Source organism: Poecilia reticulata, chromosome 1 (assembly GCF_904066995.2).
Source record: "Poecilia reticulata chromosome 1, P_reticulata-male-v2, whole genome shotgun sequence".
NCBI classification, from domain to species: Eukaryota; Metazoa; Chordata; class Actinopteri; order Cyprinodontiformes; family Poeciliidae; genus Poecilia; species Poecilia reticulata.
The window spans coordinates 24,487,750-24,506,388 of NC_088830.1; the positions used below are offsets into that span (position 1 = coordinate 24,487,750).

The 18,639-nt window shown below is 40.3% G+C and overlaps 1 protein-coding gene across 3 annotated transcripts in view; it reads right to left on the reverse strand.

The window, feature by feature from the left end:
- Window positions 1-18,639, reverse strand: part of septin9b (septin 9b) — a 79,295-nt gene that overhangs the window by 59,271 nt on the left and 1,385 nt on the right. Inside the window, exon 1 of one of the 3 annotated variants that reach the window (XM_081609828.1) lies at window positions 8,665-8,791. The exons of 1 other annotated variant lie outside the window; for it this stretch is intronic. In XM_081609828.1, the coding sequence (XP_081465954.1) occupies window positions 8,665-8,776 (112 nt within the window). In that variant the 5' untranslated portion in view covers window positions 8,777-8,791. Of the gene's footprint in view, window positions 1-3,211; window positions 3,356-8,664; window positions 8,792-18,639 lie in introns of those variants that run through there. One more of the 3 variants, XM_008414786.3, reaches the window with a different exon arrangement.

Consider the following 18,639-nt stretch of genomic DNA (forward strand, 5'->3'; position numbering starts at 1 on the left):
AGTGCTAACCCAAAAACCATCTGAGCTTCACCATAACGATCCGTAAGCCAAGAGCGTGTCTCTCCAATATCTGTGCTTCGATCTTTATATTGCGCTTAATGTGAATGAAAAGGCATTTGTCGCAAGAAAAATAAATCTCTGGTTGCATATAAAAAAAGTTGACATGTAAAACCCTTTAAAAGTTTTACATTTTGTTACAGCGCAATTAAAATCATCTGCGTAATTTATTGGGATAGACCATTGCATATTAATTGATCAAATAAAAATATTAGATGTGTTTCATGTATTTTGTATTCAGATGCCTCCAAATAAAATATAGTGCAACTAATTGCCTTCATAATTCACATAATTAGTCAATGCGTGTAATTTTTAAATGTTTGGTAAAACACGGTGGAAGTATCATGCTGTGGGGAGACTTTTTATCATCAAGGATAAATAAGTTAGTCAGAGTTTAGAAGAAACAGAGGCTGGACTAATCTTGGAATCCAGTTTTTTACTCACTTTTTTGCTAAGACATTCTTATTAATTTCTTGCTAAAAATATAATTTTCTGAAAATATCTTTTTAAAAAAAACACAAGCCTCACTCACTTACAAACTTCTCTACACCAACAGAGATTAGTAGATAACTTGGGGTTAATTGTCTTGCAAGGACAGGGTCTTCTGGCAGGAGAGGATTTTTGATTTGAGCCAACACTTTGCAATTAGAAAATGATTATATTTCCCACTGAGCCACAACTACGCTAAACTTGATACTGAGCTGCAACCTAAACAAACAACTGCGGCTGGAATGGTCATAAATTGCAGGGCACAAATGCCTGAAGGACGCTGGGAGATGAAAATAAGAAAAACTAAAATCTTACAAAACACGAGAGACAGAGGGAAACAGCCTGGTGGCATACAGGATGTTAACAAGTAGATCTGACTGACTGGGACATATTTATGTAGGACAGTTGATTGCAGAACAAGAAGCTGGTGGTTGATTATAAACTGGGTGCAGCTGTGAGGGAAAACAAGTAATTGAAGTTGAACTAAGGAGATGGGAGAAATGGTTGTTAAAGGTGGGAAAACATGCAAGCATCCTAAATACACCGACATAGACGTATCCCTAAACCCAAACACACCAGAATCGCTACATGAAGGGTTTTAGATCAAAGCCTTTTCATGTGTTTTCAAATGTCCCAGTCAAAGTTCAGGCCTAAACCCCATCGAGAATCCATGGCAGGTCTAGAAAATTGCTGGTGATAAATTATCTGTTTTTATTCTAAGTGAACTTGGGCAGACAGTAATCGAACATTTCAGTGTTTTGGTGCAAACACAGTCTTATGTCATGTCTCCAAACAGATGTGAGCTGGTTTTAACTAACTTATTTCCTCCATTGGAATGTATTAATTTGTTTTGAAAATAATAACCAATCTAATTTTAGATCTAACACTGAATCCTGGGCTGAATCATTCCCTCACTTATGTTCAACAGACCACGCAAATACTTTAATTGCTCTCGTCAATAAGTTCCTGTTTTATTGGCCCGACTTCAAACAACAAATATCCATCATCTTTTTTATCTTCTGCACTGTCAATGAGCAGATTCAACAAGTCAATGTGCTGGCCACATGTGGGGTCACATGTGTCAGAGGATTCGTCGTATTGAATGTATTAAATTCATCTTCAACAGATTACAAAAGGAAACTGAGAGGAGACTTTGCTTTGGATGGCTGAGGCACAGACACATGCTCAATAAAGGCGTATAATAACCCATTTATACCACACGGTCTTAGTTCTTCTGTCTGGAAAACTCCAGATGAAATGGGGCTTCTTCTGCGGCTGTTGCCAAGACAACAGGCTCAAACAGAAGTCCACAGCTCAGCCTGAAAAACCAGGAAGAAACCTTGGCCGAGTGCAGCTTCCGCAAATAAAAAGCAGCAAGAGGCGAAACAATGCCTAACTACTGTGTTTTCTGATGGAGGAAAAAATAATAATAATAAAGCTCCATAATTCAGTTCTCCACCTTCATCTCCTATCAGAGTGTCAGCCTACTGCATTCCTCCCCATCCCATACACAAAAATATCTCTCTGTCTGCAGATTATAAATCATGCACATGGAAATTCCATCGAACGTATAGATAAGGGGCTGCATGAGAGAAGATTACAACACTGCAACAGTGCCACCCAGTGGAAATAAAAGTGTCTGCAGGGGCTTGGGACAGAGTCACCCAGCAGTAGGCCCAGAGTTCTCACTGGCAGTCAAGTAAAAGTCAGAATGAAGCCAAGCCTCCTTGTACAAACAGTCGATCTGGTTAATGCTAAATCAAATACCGAATGGGAATTCCCTGAAAGTACACATGAACACACGTGTTATATCGTTTTCTCAAACCAGAAAGGACTCCAACGGCCTCTACAAACACCAGGAACCGTTTGCCTGCGATTCGCCCTGATGCACACCATCAAGTTTCATTTAAACTCCACAGTAGCAACCAGACAGCAGGGGCAGAAAGCTGAGGAACGTCTCACCAAAGTCTGACCTCCACCCTAAACCTAAGAAAAGCAACACACGATTTGTGCTGCGAGTGAGAAAAAAATAGCAAATGCAATTCTTCAGGTGAAGTCTGACGCTCTCTAACTCAGGAGTTTTGAGCTGGTTTAAAATCTCCACCATATATACAAGGACACATGAGCGTCACTCCACTCCTACGCAACTTAAAATAACTGAGGCTGACCAGAAGTAATCTGACAAGTCAAGTCATCATCCCCCTCATCTTAAATGTCCAAGCTTGTGATTATGGCATAAAGATTTGATTCTGTGTATCTGCCTGTGGACTCCAGCTGTGTGTGTGGGGGGGGTCATCTGTGATTTCAAGGCTGACAATCAAAGCGCCACTTTAGCCCGGGGAGATTAGGACTTGTCATTTCGGGAAGTTAACTCTGACAGCACATCACATGAGGTTAGCTCACTGTATCTGTTCAGAAATATTCTGGGTGATTTCAAAGCTAGCCTACAGTAGCTACGGCTGCCCACTGAATCACATACAGAGAGATAAGGAGAAACTGACACACACACACACACACACGTCTCAGAACAGCTGTCTCACCACAAAATAATGAAAATAAAAAATCACAAAAAGGGAGGTATCTGGAGCTAAGCTTTCATATGTCTGAGAAGTTGCCTCCTCTGCTGTAAAAGAGCAAAAGAAGTATAGAAAGAGTCAAAACTTACCAGCTATTCTGTCTCGGTCCATAACTCAACGGCTACCTCAGATAGCCACATGTAACCTCTCGCTTTTTCTCTCCTTCCTCGCCTCCCTCTTTTCTTTTTGCAAGAAGACTTCCCCTTTCTCCCGACTCAGTCACTCTGTCCCCGTCTTTCCACCCTCGCTCCTTCCCTCTCCCCTCCTCCCCTTTCCTCCGTCTGTCTCTGTTGCTCTCAGGTCCTCCAACTTTTAATGTTTTCAGCCTGTCAGAATAAAACAAGTGAACAGAACAGACATCCGCCACCATGTGTGAATCGTATGGAGTCGCTCTCTCATTTTTTTTTCTAGTTTCTTCTATACCCAAGCTACTCTTCTTCTCCCTTTTTGCCTCTGCTGCCGTGCTGACAGTGAAGAATTCTTTTTTTTTTAATAGCTCCTTTGGTCAGAGAGAAAACAGACAGCACACTCCAGTGCTATGTTGTAATTGCTGTAATGACTTTATTAAAAGGATCCACAAACCCACATGAAGGCTACATTTCAAACACAGCAAGTCTGCTGAAATGGACACGAGAGAACTCTCTACACGCAGCAGCTATAAGCACTTCAGTCCGAGAGTCTCATGCGTCAAGTGCATCTCAAGAAGACTGCTTCAGAGCGCTCTAATAATAGGATCACTCACTCTTAAGTGTGTTGATATCTATGAACTTCTCTCAGCTCAGTGCTTAAGATTTGACTTAAGTGTAACTTAAGTGTATAACTAAATGATGAGAGAGAGAGAGAGAGAGAGAGAGCTTCTTCAACCTTTGACTCAAACACACACATCTTCAGTGCCTTGCAAAAGTAGTCCAACTTTTTCACATTTTGTCAAGTTACAATGGCACACTTCCAATTTGTTTTATTGGAATTTTATATGAAATACCAACACTAAATGTGCATAGTTGAGATCTGAAGAAAACAAAAAGGATACATGGTTATATTCAGTAAATCTGAGTTGGAGCTTAAAATGACAAAAAAAAAAAAAAAACCAATTCCTCTCCTTTGTGTTCGTCTTGTCGCATAAAATATTGGTGACGTATACTGATATTTCTGCTTGGAACGTGTTAAGTTGTGGAAAACTTCAAAGAGTGTGAACACAAACACACATCACACCCAACTCCCCACATGCTGCTCCTACAAGGTCAAGGACCACTTGGTGAGCTTCTTGACAAGAAAGTCAAAGAGACAATGCCCAGACGCAAACAAACACACGCAGACACACAAATCTTTCTGTCGGGTCAAGCGATCGTCCAAGAAAAACAACTTGCTGACTTCCTCTTCCTCTTTCTTGCAAAGAACAGTCCCTCTCAACACCCCGACCTCAAGATTTACAATTAGCTACCAATTCACTTTGAGCAAAATAAACAGACTCACACAGTCACAGAATGGCACAGACTTCAAAATATTTATGGACATTAAAGAATCTAAGTTTTTCCCTTGCTAGAACGCAGACAAGTTCTGCCAAAGCTCAACCTTTCTGTCCATGTTCTGAGCATCACGTCTAAGATAAATAAGCATAATACGGCTGGCAGGTCCTACTGCTGATACCAAGACTGTAGCCCAACCTTGGAACCTCTATACTGTATAATGTCTTACTAGTGCATTGGTTGCACAGTTTTCTGGACATTGCAAACTGTTAATTATCCTATATTGCATACTACATTTCAACTCAAGTGGCTGTGGGCAGGATATCATGGTACACCAAGGTTTTACAAAGTTATGCCTTCAAAGCCACAAACATATTCCCTCATATGTCTCCTATATGGTTAAAAATGATTTAAATAAGATGCCCGAGAAGAAGCTGAGGGAACCGGAAATTTCTTTGACTGTGCAGCAGCAGCAGAAGCAGCAGCAGAGTCACTCCCCCACCAGAGGCTGCACACCATCAGCTGGCTGAAAAACAACTGCTGCTTCTTCACTTACAAAGACTAATTTTAGAAACCCTCATAGATTAATGCAGTGTTAAATCGATAAGCATTACCGAGAGCTCTTATGTTTTAGCACTTTGATCCATCTTGTTGCTGAAATGAACTATACAAATAAACTTGACTATTAAGATAACTGTTTTAAAGCTATAAGCACCACGTCTACTAGAAGGAAGTTCAGTTAATTTACCAGCTGATATAGTTATATTATTTTATAAAGAGCAGAATGGCAGAAAAGAACAACATTTTACCCATCCATCCATTTTCTTACACTCTTATCCCATTGGGGCTGGGAGGGATGCTGGTGCCTGTCTCCGATTATCAACGGCGAGAGGTGGGGAACCCCTGGACAGGTCGCCAGGCCATCGCAGGCAATATTTTATATGCAAGTTTAATAAAGAAAGAAACATGTCCTTATCCAGACTGAAAGTAAGATCTGACTGGGTTTGGATAGCGGAGGGTGGGAAGAAAGGTGGAACGTAGCATGAAGAAGTTCATTTACAAAATGTTTTCACCATTTTTTCTGCAATGGATATTAGAATGTCAGTGTTGCTATGAATGTATGTTGCAAAAGTAATTAAACAGAACTATTAGCATACTTCTGGATATTCATAAACCATGGAAACAAAGCGCTCTAAAGAAAGTCTGAAAAGGTAGATAAACACCTGACCTGCCGCACTGTGGAGTTGTGGTTTCCACTTAACAGATACTAAATTTATCTGGTTTACCACATAACCACATCTCTTAATGTCTGATTTAAAAAGTTGATCAAGGTGTTAAATAATATTTAATTGCTAATGTATGAGTTAATTTTACAAAGCTCAGTCACCTTAACATGCACAAGTCTACAGCTGGACTTAAAATAAAAAAAATCTTAAATCTTCAGTCCCTGGAACAAAACACTTGAAGAGTAAGCTGAAAAGAGCACAGGAGAGGAAGTCTGGGTAATATTGTCCTGTTGGCAAAAGCGGGTTGTGTAAAGTATTAAGGATATTTCATAAAAGAATAAATGATTTGGAGTTAGTCTCATTGGAAAAATCGGTCATGGTCATCTCAGTGTATGTCGTCATTTGTTCTGTGATGTATATTCATGCATTCTCACTATAGCTATGAAGGAAACTTCAGCAGTTTCCTATAAATTAGCTTAAGCTAAATTTAGTCTGTGATGTTGCTATGCTTATAACCAAACAACAGAATAAAAAGTATTTTGCTGCTGAGTACGTCGTAGGAAAGCGGGAGGTTTACAGGGTGGTGTGTGTGCACTTTTAAAAATAGACGCGTCTCTTTTGGCCAGTGGCTTTTTCTGCCCTGTGATAATTTTCCAGACATATAGGGCAGCAGCTAATCACTGAGTTTAAAAGAACAAACATGAAGCCCACAGCATCAGTGCATGTATTAGATGACTCACTCTCATTTGCATAGCACACAGGAAGACACAAGTTCTTAGCACTACTTGCACTAAATAGCAGTAGACAGTTCAGTTGCATATTTAAATCATACATTGTTTCATGTGTTTTTGTGCATAAAAAGAACTGCTGATTCATTCATTCATCCATTCAGTTCATAACTAATGTCATACAGACTAGTATAGTGTAGGGCTGAAACGATTCCTCGAGTGATTCGAGTACCTCGATTATTAAAATTCCTCGAGGAAAATTGACCTGCCTCGAAGCTTCGTTAATTTATGTTTTATCATTTAGCGCACCGTGTTTCAGCCGGAACATTGAGCGGAGCTCTGACTTCCGCCTCTGAGTTGTTGACGGAAGCTACGTGTTAGCGGCATAACGTCCAATCTTCAAGTTCGGCCCGCGGGGATTTTGCTGATTGGTGATAATTCCGGGTTTTCATCGTTTTTGTGGGACCAATAAACATCCTTAAAATGACCGGCGCGATGCCGGGAGTTCGGCAGCCTGAGCGGAGAGACTGAACACGGCGGGCGGCTGAGGGTTGATGCTTACAGGGTAAGAGCAGCTTTACGGACGAACCGCACAATAAACTTATATCATCCCGGTCTGAACAAACGGGAGGCGGAACACGGCTGGTAGATGAGTTTCTGAACGGAGGAGCCGTAAATATCCCGTATTGTCTACAAAAAAGTAACTGGTAGGGAAGCTCAAATGTGGAAAAAATAGACTGATGTTGATATCCGATAGTAACACTGGTGTTATGGAAGATTTACCAATATTTTATTTCATAATTGTTTTTATCCAATTACTCGATTAACCGTAAGAAAAATCTATAGATTACTCGATTACTAAAATAATCGTTTACAACAGCCCTAGTAGTGGTACCTGCTTAGCGCAGGTCATAGTAGCACAATAATACATGGAACTATCAGGAAGTCTATTGATTTAAATAAATAAACGTCAACTTGGTTTAAAAATTCTAACAATTACTTTTTACTAATAATGATACTAATATTTTACTTGAAATTTTTAGGATTATGTAAATTATGCAGTTCATGTAGTGTGTGGTATACAATAAGTCTTGAGGGTGACAATTGGACATTTGCAACTGTGTGAAAGTGGAGTAACTATAATCAATGGTTTTGTTCATTTATGGTGGACACAAATGATTTGGAGTTGATATTTTAACATTTGCCTTATTTGGGTTCTCAACATCATTTTTATTTCAGTGTGTTGAAAAATAAATTGATTCTTTAAAGGTTTTTATTGGCATAAAAAACTGGTACAAATTAAAATAGAAATGAGTTTCTCTGAAAGTAACTTTCCAATGCAAACGCCACAAATAACACAATACTCTTTTTAGATTGGAGATTCTAATTCACTAGAAATCTGCTTTTCTTTTGCTCCACTTCAGCTGCAGTCTTCGTGACGACTAATCTGGATTTACACGAATTACAGATGCCAAGAGAGTTACCACAAGGGAAATATTAATTTTTAATAACCTTTTAAAATAACCTCACTTTAAAATCCTGCAGCCTCCCCATTAGTTATAAGGCTGTGGCTCTAATAATGAAACTGGTTACATGCTCCTGCGGTTTTATGCCGTCTGATTCAGAAAATGTAAACTCTGCATGCCCTCGTCGCTTAAAACTTTCAACACCTTTAAACACTGCAACCAACAACCTACTGCTCAGTTACGGCTGAGCCTTAGAAAAACTCTCTCACACACACGACACAATGGCACAGAGAGGTAGATACAAGCTGCAAGGATAGAGGTATCCAAGCTGATTTCACTCATATAAGAGTTCATCCTACACACACACTCAAACTTAGATCCACAAATAACAAACACAGTCTATGTTTCCACTCGATGAGGCAGATGCTCATAAGGCGCAGACGGACACGTGTGCTTCCTCACTCATGCGAAACAAACTCAACCCCCATGCTGAACCAAAACGGAGAAAAAAAATGTCTCCCACATTGACCAGGAGGGGATGGTGTGCCTTGGGGTGAGCATTAATGTAAGCTGTCACTTCAGAGCATGACCTGTGGCAGAGCACGTGACACACACTAGCTAAATTTAGTTACATAATGGTTGGACAAAGGACTCACCAGCATGCCAGCCAACGCTAAAGAGTTGCCTGCAGGGGAGCGCTGCACAATGATGGAGAACGAACAGCGTGAGGAAGGATAAGAGACGAAACGAGAACAGCGGGGAATGCATGGTGGAGTGGCAGAAAGAGATGCATGATGGGAAAGAACAGAGGATAAGGTGACGGCTTGAAGCATCCATGCCAACAGATGTGAAAATACGCCTAGTGGCTTTATGTCTAAGAAAACTTTGAAACATCGATTAAAAGCCATTCTACAGGATTGTCCATTGATTTAGTTGGGACTTTTGTGTGCAGCTACACCTAAAATTAAAAAAAAAGAAGAAGAAAGAACTCATAGTTATATTTTATTGAAATATCCCTGCTGGTAACTTCATGAAAGCCACCTGCAACTATTTCTCAACCAAGTTTGAGGATAGCTCAAAGTTTTGACACAAGCAATTATCAAAAGACAGACATTCGCACCGCGCTGCAAACACTCACTTGATCTATGTATACATCTATATAAATACTACTCAACAGCATTCCTAACTAAGCGCACACAGACGCAGAGTTTCCCTTAAGCCTTTCATCCAAACATAGCAGCAGATATTTAAAAATCCTTTCTGCACGCACGAGACTTTACGAGGGGACAACAGGGTGATGTGCTGCAGCAAACCACAGAAAGATGACTTCACCAGCGAGACAGGCGGCACTCATCTTCCTCCGGGTTCCTTGCAATCACACTCACAGAGGATGAGAGGAAGATGCTGTCCGCAACACAGGAGTCCCTTCCTGCAGCTGCAGCACTCGGCACACACACAACCTGAGGCATGTGTAGAGAAAACGCAGCTCGCACATCTCCCATCATTGAAAGGCAGGTTTAAAAGTGGACCACACGCACTAATGCTAATACTCCCCTCTCCCTTCCTCGTGTAGCAACGGTGTATGAAGATGCAATCATTTCGTAAATTGTATTCCAGCATCAATTTTCTATGGACAGATGGCAAAAGTGTTTCGAAAACAATTAGAGCACAAACAACCCTAAAGATTTTACATTTCATTTTCATGTTTCGCTCTTTTCTTCCAAGATCATTTCTTATCCGGTATTCCAATGAAAACAGGATCATTCTAATCCTTGCAGACTGAAAGGTTTATGGATTTAAAGCTGTGGGGTAACAGTGAAAGCTTTCACTTTTGTAATATGCTTTTGAATTGCTGTTTAATGGCTCAGGGATCCAGTTGGAAAAGGGTTCATGTAAGTTCAAGCCACACAACTTCAGCATTACCTCCTGTTTTTACATCTCTTACATCTCAACTTCCTTGTGACCAGGACTTTCATAAAGTACAGGACGTGTCATAATGAAGCTTTACTGGCCAACCAAGAAAGATTTAATTTATGCAAAGCTCAGAGCGTGAAGGTGTGAAACTATTTTTGGAACAATCCTTCATTTCATCAGCTCTACTTCGTTTTTCTGTTCCTGAAAATTTCAGAGAGAAGAACTTTTCTGCACTTCATTTCTGTGAGAATCTCTCTGCAATCAACCACTCCCTTTTGTGCTGATCAAACAAAAACACCTGCCCTCGTGTGGCCCTACTAACACCTGCCAGGCACTTTTAATGAGAATAATAACAGATGGAAATCTTTGACATTTTCAACCATTTTCCACGAAAGAGAGGTGAGGATTGATTTCTGCTCTGCTTGCCTGTCAGGAAGCAGGCAAGCTGAAAGTGACATTTCTGCTCAGATAGCGAGTAGGAGAAGCTTGTGCTATTACCTGCTGCTACAAATGGAAGATGAATGACTGAAAGCTTAGAAATCTGACTAAGTTAGAGATCTTTCACACAAGGTGTCTGTGAATCAAATTATTGCCAAGTGGCTATTTGAGCTCTACAAAGTTAAAAACTGTAAAGCTGTACATCTCCATTGTAAAGCACATTTTAAAAACTCAATTAGTTTAACCAAAGCGCTGCAAAGCACTAAATCAGTGCCAACAGACAAAAATAAAACAGAAGGAAAAACAACGAAAATCAGGAATAAAAGACTGGAATAAGTACAATAAAAACAAGACCAATCCAACTCACACTATCAAGAGCCACAGCCAGGCGTTAAGCCACACTGTTTATCCAAGATTACAGATATCAGCTCTTAAGATTTTATCAGTGGAAAGACTTTTTTTTGTAATACTCATTTGACCTGTTAGGCTGTTTATAGAGCTTTGAACTTTCAGCCCAAGACGTTCAAGCAACTATGGGAACAAGAGAACAGACAGTGACACAGCAAATCAACATCTTAAATGTGTGTTCACCTTGTTTTAATTGTTTTTCCTAAGGAGCTACAACCTATCAACCTCTAAAACGGACATGCTACATTATTGTCAGACGACGTTATGTGGTAAAAGTGGAGTAATTCTGTCTTCTCCCTTTGTTGCAATTAACAAAAATAAAGGACAATATGGAGAAGTTCTTAAACAAGAGTAATTGAACCACAATGGCCTCCAAATTGCATTTGGAGGTCACAAACTATGCTTTATGTGGAATAGGTCATGGTAAACCCTTCAAACCAGTCTTTTTGACTGTAAAAAATCAAACTGGGCCTGCAGTCTTTACAAAAGGAGACCTAAATATAGTAACAAGGTGCAAAGTGAACTTGCTAGGCTGAGCCTTGCTATGCTAGGCTATGAATGCTATGAATAAATACCTTTGAATAAGTTCAAAGCAAACCTACAATTAAAGAGTGAACTTTATAAAGGCTCGCAAAATGATCATAAATTCTATAACAGATGTCTCAGTGACGATAATAGTTTAAGTCAAAATTTCAGACAGAAGTTATTACAAAGTGATCGATACGCGTTCAAACAAAATCTGTCCACAATTTGAAAAACAAATCGTGGGGATTCGGAGGACTGGCAGCACGTGACACAGTGCTGACACAGTGCCTGCGCGCAGCGAACAACGTGCTTTTCCAGCTTACAAAAAACCTCATTCATTCAAGCAATAACTCACACAGGCTCCTCTCTTATTTAAATCCCATTCTCGGGTCATTTAGGCTGTCAGAGGCAGTAAAAGTGCTGGTAGTGCAGTCTGTGTGTCTGTCTTTTCCTGCCTCACTGTGGTAACACTGCTGGCTATTTCCTTCTCAGCATAAGGTAACCATTAGAAGTGAAAGAGGACTGGCAGCAGCCTCAATAAGATGGGATATCCTAAAAAAGTTTTAGATGTCTTTCAGGAAATAAGAGGTTTTTTTGTTGCAGCTGATAAATAAGTGGATTCTGTGGATATTGCATGAGAAATTCATCATGCAGAGTTACTGTTCAGAATTATTTTAGCAGCCCTGAGAGCCGTAACGGGAATGGCCTCTAAGATCGTCTACACAAAGATATGCAAGATGTGTTGATGTAACAATAATCAGGTTTGTGTAATACGCCTAATGATCACTACAAATTATGTACCGACAAGAGATTTGTGTCCAGTTTCGGATCCCCAATTTTTGAACAGCGACGACAATAATTTAGCCAATTACAATTTCTTTTTAAGAACTACAACTGATAAATGTGGCGATCAATACATATATTGGCAACATCCAGTCATGTGAGAGAGTAGTTGCTTTGAAAAGGGTTTTAATAGTTTAAAGCAAGGATGAAATCTTTGAAAAGTTCACATTATAATCTGTCTTCAGTGTCTTAGATTAGCAATTGGCACAGTTAGCATTAAAAACCATAATCATCCTTCCTGTGTGTTCGTGGGAGAATGTTATTTTTTTATTTTTTTACCTTAAAAGGCTGTTTCATTACCTTATTAAAGAGTTTTTAAAATTGTACATGAGAATACTGCAGTTTTATTTACTAGTATCACTAAACCAGTTCTGAAATAGTGGTTCATTTACTTTAGGATTTACAAAAGTCCTTTAGGTCACCTGCAGGTTTAAGTTACTTTTCCTTCCATGTGTCTATTTTATGACATTTTATACTTCAGCTTCCACTGTATTTTGCTAAAAAGGCAAAGTATTTTGGGGGTTTTTCTGCAGCAGTTCAACCTGAAATTCAACCTGCCACGGTTCTTGATGTTTCAGCTCTAAACAGCAATCATCCAGTACTGCCTCACATCATCAATAACTGTCTGGTTTGAGTCCTCCACCTCAAAGAACCGTGCCAAGCTGCAGCGGGTAGAGCGAACAGCAGAGTGGGTTGCTGGCTCCGCTCTTCCATTGCTTCTCAGCACTTCCAGCTGCAGGGCCATGAAGCATTACGGCAAACTCATAATCATTGACTCTCACCCTGGGCATTACCCTTTAACTTTTTCCATCCTACTGAAGGAAAACTGAAAACTGTGACCAACATGGTCCATCGCAAACGTCTGCACCGCGCTGCATTACATGGACGTTAACATTTTCAGGTAAAGTTAAAAATATCTAAAACTGCCTGTTAGGTTTTCACTGCTCTTAGAATTTCTCTACGTTTCCTCACCACTACATTATATCGTTTTACAACAGGTAAGGGAACTACTTGCTGGAAGTAATTTCACAGAACCTCACTTCAGCAAATCTAAGCTATTCATTTCTGATTTGTAGTGCTTTCACACTACAAATCACTACAAACCGGGGGCAAAGTGGGTCCAGCGTCTTACCAAGGACGCGCCGTGTGGAGGTTTAGGGTTATTTCCATTCCTTCTGGTCTAAAGCCAAAGCCAACCCAAACTAAAACCAAAATCCTGCCCATCTAATTGAGGGGGAAGCACTACAAAGCATAATGGTGTGATTACTTACTGACAATGGCGACTTGAGGAGTGTTTACACTGAAAGAGAAAAAGCATTGATCTTAGAAAAACCTACAACTCAAAACTTGATCGTTTTAGCCGGTACCGTGTAAAAGTGAATGATAATATTACTAGATGAGCATTTAAATATTGAATTCTTCAACCAAAGCTAAATGTGAATTATAGAGCTAGATTTCTACAACACAAGCAGCCCCACCTGTTGTAAAATCTTGAAACGAGTTTGAACTTTTGACCAACAAGAGTTGCCACAATGAAGCCGAGTCGGCTCCTTTCACGCTCTGGTCTCCACCGCTCTGCTCTTCTTCCCACTCCGCCTCATTTATCCGCGGCTGCATGTATTCGTCTCATCTACAAAGTTGCTTTTCATCACAAAAATAAATGTAATCTTATTTCTTAGTGGTCTCGCAAGTACCCACTGTTACTTCAACAGCACATACCACAAAAGAACTCCTCACAATTCAGTGACAAAGCCCTCTGTGCGGATCGGCTCCAGTCTTGTTTTATGCAGCAGTAAAACGTTACTTGTTTTTAAATAAACTATTCCGCCTCGCATTACTAGCGGGATCTCTCTATTCCAGTGGAACTGAAAGACAAGCGACCTAATAAGTACTCAGAAAAAGCTCTCACCACTGAGGCCAGGGCTGTAATTTCCAGGACAGTGATGCCAAACCACATAAAAATTTATTGCGTCTCTCTTTTGTCTACATTTCATCCGTTTTGAGTTTAATGTAAAAATCTTAGTTGTGTTTTTAATTTCTCTCACAAAAAGTGTGACATCCCACCACGTGCACGCTCAGTGTGAGGGATTGCTGCAAAGTGAACGACGCGATGCAAGCGACTGTCCGCTGTCGCTACACGCTCATCCAGGAGGAGAGACTACTGCACAGACGGAAAACAGGAGTGTGACTATGATTTTTCTCAGAATTTTTTCAGAATTATAATTTTCAGCGTCATCGTTTACATCCAGATTTACAGCCTCTGGTTCTTCTGGTCGCAAAGTGATGATGCACGTGTCACTTCGATGACATAAAAGTCGGATAAAATGCGACACGACTGTTCAGACTGCAGATACTTTGAAAACAAAATACATCGTTGGTGGGTTTTGTGTATTTTCTGGGGTGAAACCATCGTAATTGGGCCATTCAGGCTGCCATTTAAAAGTCAGATATGGGTTGTATTCGTCTGCTGTGTGAAAGTGTTGAACCCTTTCATAAAAACGATACACACTGATGACTGAGGCCTCATTCAGAAGGATGAAGCTGCTTGCCACAGACCATAAAAAGGTTCAACAACCATTTCAGGAGCACATCAGTCGAACATTTTGAACAAACTAATCCCATCTGTGGTGGCCCACCTTGCGACTTGCAAGACTTCTTGAACCAGCTCCGATTTTATAGATACAAATGTATCAAACACCTCAAACGGTTTCATTTGCAGCAGCACCAAATAAGATAAGAACACAAACGTTACTGCTTGTCCTACATTTGATATCAAGCTTATCGCAGTGACGCTCCAATTACAGTGACCTTATGCGTTTCCGATGGCATCTGCTCCAACATCAGGTGTTTCCTAAACGAACATGAGGCCAAATCATTCACAGCCGACTTGCTGCTCATCACGATAAGCAGCAGTGACATGGCTCGTGTTCGCCCTTGTTGTTCACAGGGGGCTTTGTTGAGCTTAAAACGTCATCAACGGCCGTCTCTATTTATAACCAAACTCTTACACAGTGGCAGGATGATGTCATGCTCACATGCGTGGATGTGCTTACACAAATGCGGGGGGGGGTATATGAGACAGCTCCTCATCAGCGGGGGGGAGAGAGGTCTCCTTTGTTGGAGCGTGCTTTACAGAGGTATGGGTCAGCGTTTCACAGCCCTGAGCTACGCTTACTCAGATCGCAATCACAGCTGTGAGGACAGATAACCGGGAGACACAACCGCGAGAGACAGAACAGAAACCATATGTCGTTTCACCCAGTGATGGGAGGGAGCGCATTAGGCTATTAGCTTATCTCAGAGCAGGAAAGTCAACTGAGAGAAAAACTTTAGCTAAGTAGTTGGGTTCTAATGCAACAGAGTCAGCTTTTCTTCTTAGCACCTAAGACTGATAAAAAGTGGTTTCATACTTAAGCACGGGGTCTTTGGGGAGATAAGGGTCATATTATGCAGCGAGTCGGGCCGCTCGGCACAAAGGTGATAAGAAAATAGACAATGAACGACAGTTTCATTATCACAGGGGGTTGTAGAGAATGCTGTGGCAGGCCGGGCCAGAGTGTGACTCAGACATAAGGGAATCCAGCTCAGTTATTACTGAAGAGGCATTGTTAAGCAGAAATAAAGAGCAGTATTGACTCCCCTCATCTGCTCGTTCTCTTGAGGACGCGATGGTGAGGTTTAGTGGGAGGATGAATGATGAGCCTCGGACTGCGGTTATAAGGTTTGATGCGTTTATAAAAAGTTTTTGAGACTGTCCCGAGACGTTCTTCAAAGTAAGTTGGAATATATTGGTCATCGTAGGATTTAATGCCAAATGACTCAGAACCCAACCTTTCAAACAGAATGCTATTAACAATATTTTATTTTATTTTGCTGTGCAAATAGAGCGACATCAGATTTAAAATATTAGGTTTTCTGCTGGTTTATTTTGCAAAACTGCAATGAAAAAACATTTTTCTTTCACATCCCGAGTCTCACGATCAACAACCGAATGTTGCCACTGGCGCAAACCACGAAGAAGAAGACAACAGGAAGTAGGTGAAGGATCACGGTGTGGAATATTTTTCGATGACTTATCGCGTGAACACTCGTGTATGATTTTAATTGTGTTTCTTAATTAGCACCACAATTGTGAAATTGTGTTTTTTCGACATTAGTGGAATATTGACAAAGTTTTGCACACATTTGTAATGCAAATGCAGCTACTGTGAGCCTGGGCTGTGTAGGGTGACGTATGGTGATAGTTTTGTAAAATTCATAGCGTGAATAAATGACACATTTGTATGCTCCATTTACTTCTGAAGAAAGCTCGAATTTATTTAGGGGTATAAGGGAAATAGGGGTCAGAATACAAATAGATTTTCAAGATTTTATGGGGAAAACAAATTTAAACACTGCTTCATGTCGGTAACAAAAAAATTCAAGGGGTATGAAAACATTTGCAAGACACTGTATATAAGATAAAGTGTGCAACTTCACATGAAGTCCTGCAGAGTCAGTCGTGGCTGTTATTCTTTCACCACTCTAAAATGTTTAGTAAGGAATTATAGGATCTTAAAAAAGGCAATGCTAAGTTGAGAAAAAAAATACATTTAAGCTCAGACTAATAAGAACAAGCAGCACCAGAGAAGCCTGTTCCAGCTGAGGACAAGCCTGCTTCAGAAAAAAAAAAGAAAGAAAACCCATCCAAGAAAATATATCGCGCAGCTCACTGAAATCTTTCATGCGTAGGAAGAAAAAAGGGAATAAAGGCAAGGAAGTAAGAGTGCATTTACTCCCCTGGGTCTGCCTGCTCATGCTCTTTACTCAAGGGTCACATTACATGAAGATGCACGAGAACATGGGCACATCCAGTTCATTGAGCCCAACAGGCTCCGGGTCTCTGTGGACTTTTCTGCATAAAAACAGCAAATAATTATTAGAGGTAAAAGGTAAAAATGAGACTTCTTCCACTTTGAGATGGTCCTGGTAGTTTCTGGTCAGATTTATGACATTTCAAACCGAGATTAACCGTATTTTCAGGATGCTACTGAAACAACATGTTTTCTCATTGCCAGTTTTGGCTGAGTTACCCAAACTTTTACCGTTTGGTGAATAAATGAATGTTGATTGTTTTCTTCAGTTTGTTTGTCTGTTTTTCTTTTTCCAAATTCAGAACTGATTTACCATTACTGTTATTTCAAATTCAATCCAACTTTTTACATCTGTCAACTCCACACTGATCAAATCATTTTCTCGGGGTAAGAAAGTTCAATCATTAAAAAAAAAAAACTTCAAATTGAGTTCTTTCTCAGTTCAACCATGAAACTCACCAGCTTGACCAATAGCCTGACACCTCGAGGTCATAATGCCGCATGGACAATGTTTCTGAAATGCAGTCTGTGAAAAGCAGCATGTGGTTGCCAGGTCTTATGCTTTCTACACCACAAAGGATAGATCAAAAAGCAAAGCGGCCTCTCAGTTCAAACGTTTGCTTTATCCAGTGAGACAAGATACCCACCCTGCTGGAAACGTGTGTAGATGTGGGCAGTTTTCTGGGGGAAATTCATGCCAAACATCAAGACAGAAACCTGCTCTCATCATGCATCAGATGTGACGCGGCAGTCAGACCACCCACATGGCTAACAACTCAAGAGTGAGGAGAAAAAAAAATCTCAGACTCTGTGAGAGTGTTTGTACGGTGATGCTGTGTCATGGCAGGTGTAGCAGTGAAACACTCCAGAGACAGAAACTGGAAGTTGGTGATAAGAGGCCAGCAAACTTATTTTCCCAAAATGGGAAAATATCCAAGCTCTAACATTAGGGAAATGCTTTGAGAAAAATGAAATTGCAACAACATACACAACTCTCTCTAACAGACGTTACTCTGTGCACAGTGCAGTTACTCTCGTGAGTAACTGCACTAATGAGTTGCTTTAGGACAATAGACACCCTTTCTGTTGGTTTGAACTTACCTCATTTGGAAATTAAAATTAGTCTTTTGTTGCTTTGTTATTAGCGGTGGAAGGGTTTTAAGAATGGAAATGTGTCGTTTTAGCCAGAGCAACATGGCTATAATGTCTCCATTCAACAAACAAACAAAAAAAAATGGTTGTGAGATTTTATCTTCTCTTAATGTTAATGAATATACTAAAAACATAGTTTTTTGTGTTTTCAAATGGCCTGTCGAGGGTTGGAACTGCTGCTGTAAAATCCAAAGTTTGACATGAGAAGACAGTTTTTGGGGGGGATAATCTTGAATACATGCTGAAGCCTATTTTAGCTTATATTGCTAGGATTAATGTGTAGAATTAGAAAGCCTAAGTGCAACATTTCGTCAGTGTGACCCACATTTATGTGTTTGCATGTCCCCAGAACCAGAAATAGAGCTGTCACTGCTGCTGGGTGAAAAGGTCTGTTGAGCCTGCAAGGATTTATTCTCACATCACGTGAATATTTTTGTGCTTTCCAAAGGAACACATTTATTTCATTTGATTTATTCTGTCTGATTCCTGGTCTGCTGG